Genomic DNA, 7,316 nt, shown 5'->3' on the forward strand with positions numbered 1-7,316 from the left:
AGGCTAGTTTTTTGTATTTTTTTTTTAGTAGAGACAGGGTTTCACCGTGTTAGCCAGGATGGTCTCGATCTCCTGACCTCGTGATCTGCCCGTCTCGGCCACCCAAAGTGCTGGGATTACAGGCTTGAGCCACCGCGCCTGGCCTTTTTTTGTTTTTTTAGAGGAAGTCTCGCTCTGTCGCCCAGGCTGGAGTGCAGTGGCATGATCTCCGCTCACTGTAACCTCCGCCTCCCAGGTTCAAGTGATTCTCCTGCCTCACCTTCCCAAGTAGCTGGGATAACAGACATGCGGCACCATGCCTGGTTAATTGTTTGTATTTTTAGTAGAGATGGGGTTTCACCATGTTGGCCAGGCTGGTCTCGAACCCCTGACCTCAAGTGATCTGCCTGCCTCAGTCTCCCAAAGTGCTGGGATTACAGGCGTGAGCCACTGCATCTGGCCTTAGATTGGGGAAATTTTTAAATAACAGATGGGGACAGGCACGGTGGCTCATGCCTGCAATCTCAGTACTTTAGGAGGCCAAGGTTGGTGGACCACTTTAGCCTAGGAGTTCAAGACTGGCCTGGGTTACATAGAGAGACCTCACCTCTACAAAGAATACAAAAATTAGCGCACTGTGATGGCATGTGCCTGTTGTCCCAGTTACTCAAGAGGCTGAGGTGGGAGGATCACCTGAGCCTGGGGAGGTTGAGATTACAGTGAGCCATGATTGTGCCATTGCACACAGCCTGGTTGACAGTGAGGCCCAGTCTCAAAGAAAAAGGAAAGGGTACATCCTTACTAAGGAAGATCAGGCAGCAATTAGGAGAAGCAGCAAGATAGCGAAGTTTAAACCTAAAAGGATGGTCATGAAAAATGTGTAGGCCGGGTGCGATGGGTCATGCCTGTAATCACAGGACTTTGGGATGCCAAGGTAGGCAGATCACCTCAAGTCAGGAGTTTGAGACCAGCCTGACCAACATGGTGAAATCCCATCTCTACTAAAAATACAAAAATTACCTGGTGTGGTAGCGGGCATCTGTAATCCTGGCTACTCGGGAGGCTGAGGCAGGCGAATTGCTTGAACCCAGGAGGCAGAGGCTGCAGTGAGCCAAGATCGCGCCACTACACTCCAGCCTGGGCAACAGAGCAAGACTCCGTCTCAAGATAAAAAAATGCATCAAGCTGTCCCCTTCATGCACTTTTCTGTATGCATGAGAGATTTCAAAATAAAGTCTGTTTGTTTGTTTGTTTGTTCATTTGAGATGGAGTCTTGCTCTGTTGCCCAGGCTGGATTGTAGTGGCTTGATCTTGGTTCACTGCAACCTCTACCTCCCGGGTTCAAGCAGTTCTCTCGCCTTAGCCTCCCAAGTAGCTGGGCTTACAGGCACATGACACCACAACTGGCTAATTTTTTTAAATTTTTTATTCTTTATTATTATTATTTGGTAGAGACAAGGTCTTTCTCTGTTACCCAGGCTGGTCTTGAATTCCTGGCCTCAAGCAATCCTTCTGCCTCGGCCTCCCAAATTGTTGAGATTACTGATGTGAGCTACCTCACTCCCAGACAGAGGTTTTTTTGTTTTTTTTTGTTTATTTGTTTGTTTGTTTTTAATTAAATTTTTTTTTGAGATGGAGTCTTGCTCTGTCCTCAGGCTGGCGTGCACTGGCTGGATCTCGGCTCACTGCAAACTCCGCCTCCCGGGTTCACGCCATTCTCCTGCCTCAGCCTCCCGAGTAGCTGGGACTACAGGCGCCCGCCACTACGCCCGGCTAGTTTTTTGTATTTTTAGTAGAGATGGGGTTTCACTGTGTTAGCCAGGATGGTCTCGATCTCCTGACCTCGTGATCCACCTGCCTCAGCCTCCCAAAGTGCTGGGATTACAGGCGTGAGCCACCGCGCCTGGCCTCAGAGGTTTTTAATAACATGAATAATGATGGGGAAAGACACTTAACCATAGGTAATTTCCCAAATTTCGGCCAGACCAAACTACTGGGATCTTGAGCACTGGGGTCATGGGTTGTGGGTCATGGGTTCAAGAAGCCACTCACCTCCCACGCCCGTCTTCTGCTGTGAGATGTAGGACTCCAGGCGCAAGCGGAAGCGGCTCTCGCCCCCCAGGCGGCAGTGCGTGCCGTCGTCCACCAGGAAGAAGGCCGAGTAGTTGTAGTCCAGGGGAAACTGGACCCCGTCCTCCGGGTCGCCGTGCCACCGGTACCTCGCAGGGAACGAGCCCTAGGGGAAAAATGGCCAGACCAGGGCATCTCCTCATTAGGGCCCGGACAGACACAAGCCCCTCCTCCTCCCTCAGACCCAGGAGTCTGGACACCCAGCCCTCCTCCCTCAGACCCAGGGGTCCGGACCCCTCCTCCTCCCTCAGACCCAGGGGTCCGGGCCCCTCCTCCTACCTCAGACCCAGGAGTCCAGATCCCCAGCCCCTCCTTCCTCAGACTTCAGGAACCCAGGCCTCCATTCCCTTTTTTCCAAGTCCCTGGGTTGTACCTTGGGGTTGGTGAGGGTGTCTCTATTCCGGACCACACCCCAGGGGGCCACGCCCATGGCCACCACCTTGGTGCCCCCAGTGCTGGCCGTCTGATGGTCCCGCACAGCCACACCAACATGCCGGCCGATGCCCGTGTGCAGACCCCCAGTGACAATCCAGGCTCCTACGCAGACGCCGAGGAACACGCAGAGGCAGAGGGAGAAAAACCAAGAGTAAGACAGAGACACACACACAGAGACTGGGTGGCGGGAGAGGCCAAGGCCCGGGAGACAGCCCCCACCCACCCTCGGTCACCTGTGCTCTGGGCAGCCCGCACCAGCCCACGACGCAGCAGGTCCTGCAGCCAGGTCTGGAGGACGGGGCCCCCCGACCCCCCCAGCACTGACACCACCAGGTTCGGGGCACGGAAGCCCCACGTGCGTGTGACCAGACTATAAACTGTAGCTGGATCCGTTCGGTCAGAGAGCCGGAGGAACTGTGGACACATGGAAGCAGGGGACACAGGGAGGGGGACAGAGACCCAGAGAGATGGGGACAGAGACCCAGAGAGAAAGAGACAGAGACCCAGAGAGAGAGGGACAGAGACCCAGAGAGATGTGGACAGAGACCCGGAGAGATGGGACAGAGACCCGGAGAGATGGGACAGAGACCCGGAGAAACGGGGACAGAAACCCAGAGAGACAGGACAGAGACCCAGAAAGACAGGGATAGAGACCCGAGAGAGAGGGACAGAGACCCAGAGACAGAGGGAGACAGAGACCCAGAGAGAGGGGGACAGAGACCCAGAGAGATGGAGACAGAAACCCAGATGAGGGGGACAGAGACCCAGAAAGAGAGACAGACAGAGACTCAAGAGAGAAAGAGACAGAGACCCAGAGACAGAGAGACAGAGATCCAGAGGGAGGGGGACAGAGACACACAGAGAGACAGAGACCCAGAGACAGAGGGGGACAGGGACCCAGAGAGAGAGGCAGAGATCCAGAGAGAGGGGGACAGAGACACACACACACACACACACAGATAAACCAGAGACAGAGGAGGACAGAGACCCAGAGAGAGAGGGGGATAGAGATCCAAAGAGAGGGACACAGAGACAGAGGGAGACAGCGACACAGAGACACAGAGAGAAGGAGACCACCTCAGAGAGAAGACAGGTGGGGCGGAGGGAACACACAGAGCAAAGACAAGGATGGGCGGAGGGGGCCAGCGTTCAGCACGGGCGTCCCGGCTCCACTGTGGAGCCCTGAGCATGCAGCCCCCTGGTGCCCAGGCCCTGCCCACACAGGCCTGCCTCACATTGCTGTGCTTGCGGCCGGCCCCCATGAAGTCCAGCTCTCCGTAGGCGTCAGTGGGCTTCTCCGTGGTGTGTGCATCGCTGTCCCACACGGTCACCACGGCTGCCCCGAAGGCATCCTCCATGGCCACTGCAGGGTGGGCGGTCCGGGGGCGCCCACACTGGCACAAGGTCCCTCTGGAGGTGCGAGGGCGGAGCGTGAACCCAGGGCTGCCCCCCGACCCCAGCATCCGGTCGGTGTGTTCATGCTTCTGTAGAGGGGCTGTTGACACTGACCCCGCACCCGCAGAGGCAGTCAGAGTCCACGCTGCCCCTGGCCCTGGCTCTGATCGCCTCAGGGAGAGACTGGAGCCGAGGACAGTCCCCCTTCCCCATGGGAAGGAAGCCAGTGAGTCCAGAAAGCCTGAGCAGGAAGAGGTGGGTCACCGACATCTGCGGAGCCTCAAGTGCAAAGGCAGAGGGCCACTGGGTGTATCCTCGCTGTGCCCCCATCCAAACACAAGATGTTCACCATGAGAAAGAACATCCAGAGGGTAACTTAGGGACAGCCCACGTGCTAGGGGCTGACGCGGCTGTGTGACTTTGGGCGAGCGGCTTCACCTCTCTGAGCCTAAATTTCCTCCTCTAATGAAAAGACAATAATAGCGCAGCCTACTCCACGGAGCTATGAGGAGCCAGGGAAAGAACGCAGTGTTTCCTGAAATGAGGCTCGCATACCAGTCCCAGCCAGAGGCAACGCGACACGAACTTCACACGGAGCTTAAAATAACCTTGAATAACGCAGTGAGAAAGTCATTCCTTTTTCAGTTCTCCTGACGACTGTCAAGGAGAGAGGCTCAGCTGGGTGCTGGAATATTTTTGAATGCCTAACCCTTTGCTACTCTTCTGAACGAGAAAAGCAGGCCTCGGGCTCAAAAAGTGGAGCTGGCAACAGCCACCCAGCAAGTAGGGAAACACCTTTGTTTGCTTTTCATTGTATTTGGCTTCCGCGTGGCTTGTTTATTCCTCTCTGTGCCAAATGGAACAGGTTTTCCATTTATGGTGATCACATATAAAACTTTCCCCCACCTAAAAAAATGCACAATTCTCTCTTGCTATCTGAAGGTGATTGGTACCAGAGTAAGTAACAGGTTTGGAGAATGAGAATTTCATTTGAAAATGTAGGGTCGGGTGCTATGGCTCATGCCTGTAATCCTAGTACTTTGGGAGGCTGAGGCCAGAGGATCGCCTGAACCCAGGAGTTCGAGACCAGCTGTGTAATATAGTGAGACCACCCTATCTCTAAAAAAAAAAAAAAAAAAAAAAAATTAGCCAGCTGTGACAGTACGTGCTTAGGAGGCTGAGGCAGGAGGATCACTTCAGCCTGGGAGATCAAGGCTGCAGTGAGGCAGAGAGCTGTGACCACACCACTGCACTCCAATCTGGGCAACAGAGTGAGACCCTGTCTCAAAAAAAAAAAAAAAAAAAGAAAAGAAAAAAGCAAGCAAGCAAGAAAGAGGCCGGGCACAGTGGCTCATGCCTGTAATCCCAGCACTTTGGGAGGCTGAGGTGGGTGGATCACCTGAGGTCAGGAGTTCAAGACTAGACTGGCCAACATGGTGAAACACCATCTCTACTAAAAAAAAAAATACAAAAATTAGCTGGGCACGGTGGTGGGTGCCTGTAATCCCAGCTACTCAGAAGGCTGAGGCAGGAGAATCGGTTGAACCCAGGAGGCAGAAGCTGCAGTGAGCCATCACAGCATTGCCCTACAGCCTGGGCGACAAGAGCGAAACTCCATCTCAAAAAAAAATAAAATAAAATAAGGAAAGAAAGGAGGGAAGGAGGGAGAGAGTCAGAGAGGAAGGAAAGGAAGGAAGGGAGGGAGGGAGGGAAAGAGGAAAGAAAAGAAAGAAGAAAAGAAGAAAGGAAAGGAAAGGAAGAGAAGAAAGAGAAAAATGTATCTCAATTATTTTGTTCCAGATTCCAGAAGGAGTTCAGATATCAGGGGAGACCCGTATTTACACAAACCTAGTGAGCAGATTTAAGAGCAATTTTACAGAAGGGATAGCGGAGATGCTACAAGGATTTGGCAAAGCCGTAAAAACACTAAAAGAACAGCTAACTGATCTGCACATGGGATGAACCAAACATGCTTAGGCCAGGTCCTGGCACAGTGAGAACTGCAATAAAGTGATAAAGTGTCCTCTTCCTTCCTGAGTCTACCTCCAGGGCCCTGGCATGCCTCAGTTTACCCACTTTGTCTGTTCACCCATTTCAGCTCCATCCTTGAAGTCCCTAGTTCCCCTGCAGCTACTTCCCGGGAAGTTTGCTCTTCTGAGCAAAACTTCAAGGACGCTGGGCACAATCCCAGCACTTTGGGAGGTCAAGGCAGAAGGATTGCTTGAGCCCAGGAGTTTGAGAACAGCCTGGGCAACAGAGCGAGACCCCTACAAAAAAAATTTAAAAATTAGCCAGGCGTGATGGTGCATGGCTGTGGTTCCAGCTACTTAGGGGGCTGTAGCAGGAGGAACAGTTGAGCTCAGGAGTTCAAGGCTGCAATAAGCCATGATCATACCACTGCAGCCCAGCCTGGGCGACAGAGCAAGACCATGCCACTAAAAACAAGAAATAAGGCTGGACGCGGTGGCTCGCGCTAATCCTAGCACTTTGGGAGGCCAAGGAGGGCAAATCACAAGATCAGGAGTTCGAGACCAGCCTGGCCAACATAGTGAAACCCCGTCTCTACTAAAAATACAAAAATAAGCTGGGCATGGTGGTGCGCACCTATAGACCCAGCTACTCAGGAGGCTGAGGCAGGAGAATCACTTGAACCCAGGAGGCAGAGGTTGTGGTGAGCAGAGATTGTGCCACTGCACTCCAGCCTGGGCAACAGAGCGAGACTCTGCCTCAAAAAAAAAAAATAATAATAAAATAAAAGGTCTTCAAGGAATAGTCCAGCGCCTGTGCTGTCCAATATGATGGCTGCATGGGGTTCTTTACAGCCATGGAGCTCTTTCTGTTCTAATAAGTTAAAATTAAATCAAATAAAAAATTCAGGCCAGGTGCAGTGGTTCATGCCTGTAATCCCAGCACTTTGGAAGGCCAAGGAGGGTGGATCACCTGAGGTCAGGAGTTTGAGACCAGCCTGGCCAACACGGTGAAACCCTGTCTCTACTAAAATACAAAAAATCAACTTGGCATGGTGGTGGGAGCCTGTGGTCCCAGCTACTCAGGAGGCTGAGGCAGGAGAATGGTATGAACCCGGGAGGCGGAGGTTGCAGTGAGCCAAGATCGCGCCACTGCACTCCAGCCTGGGCGACAGAGCGAGACTCCATCTCAAACAAACAAACCAAAAAATCAGTTCTTCAGGAACAATGGCCATATTCCAAGTGCCCAGTAGCCCCCTGTGGCCAGGACCCAGGAGTACTGCTGTACTGGATGTGGATATAGAACGTTTCCAAAATCGTGGAAAATTCTGATGTTCAGTGCTAGGAGCTATTCCTTCTGTACACCTTGCCTCCTGCCCTCTTTCCTCGGTGGAGCCACAGAAACTGAAA

The 7,316-nt window shown here is 52.9% G+C and overlaps 1 protein-coding gene across 5 annotated transcripts in view; it reads right to left on the reverse strand.

Annotated features, from left to right (window-relative positions):
* LOC111534884 (transient receptor potential cation channel subfamily M member 4) overlaps positions 1-7,316 on the reverse strand; it is a 54,125-nt gene that overhangs the window by 42,033 nt on the left and 4,776 nt on the right. For 2 of the 5 annotated variants that reach the window (XM_026453110.2, XM_026453108.2), the window contains exons 3-6: positions 3,780-3,954; positions 2,778-2,958; positions 2,483-2,646; positions 2,032-2,215 (exon numbers count right to left, since the gene is read on the reverse strand). In XM_026453110.2, the coding sequence (XP_026308895.1) occupies positions 2,032-2,215; positions 2,483-2,646; positions 2,778-2,958; positions 3,780-3,954 (704 nt within the window). The remainder of the gene's footprint in view (positions 1-2,031; positions 2,216-2,482; positions 2,647-2,777; positions 2,959-3,779; positions 3,955-7,316) is intronic. The other 3 variants (XM_026453109.1, XM_026453111.2, XM_026453112.2) reach the window with 3 other exon arrangements.

Source organism: Piliocolobus tephrosceles, chromosome 21, assembly GCF_002776525.5.
Source record: "Piliocolobus tephrosceles isolate RC106 chromosome 21, ASM277652v3, whole genome shotgun sequence".
NCBI lineage: Eukaryota > Metazoa > Chordata > Mammalia > Primates > Cercopithecidae > Piliocolobus > Piliocolobus tephrosceles.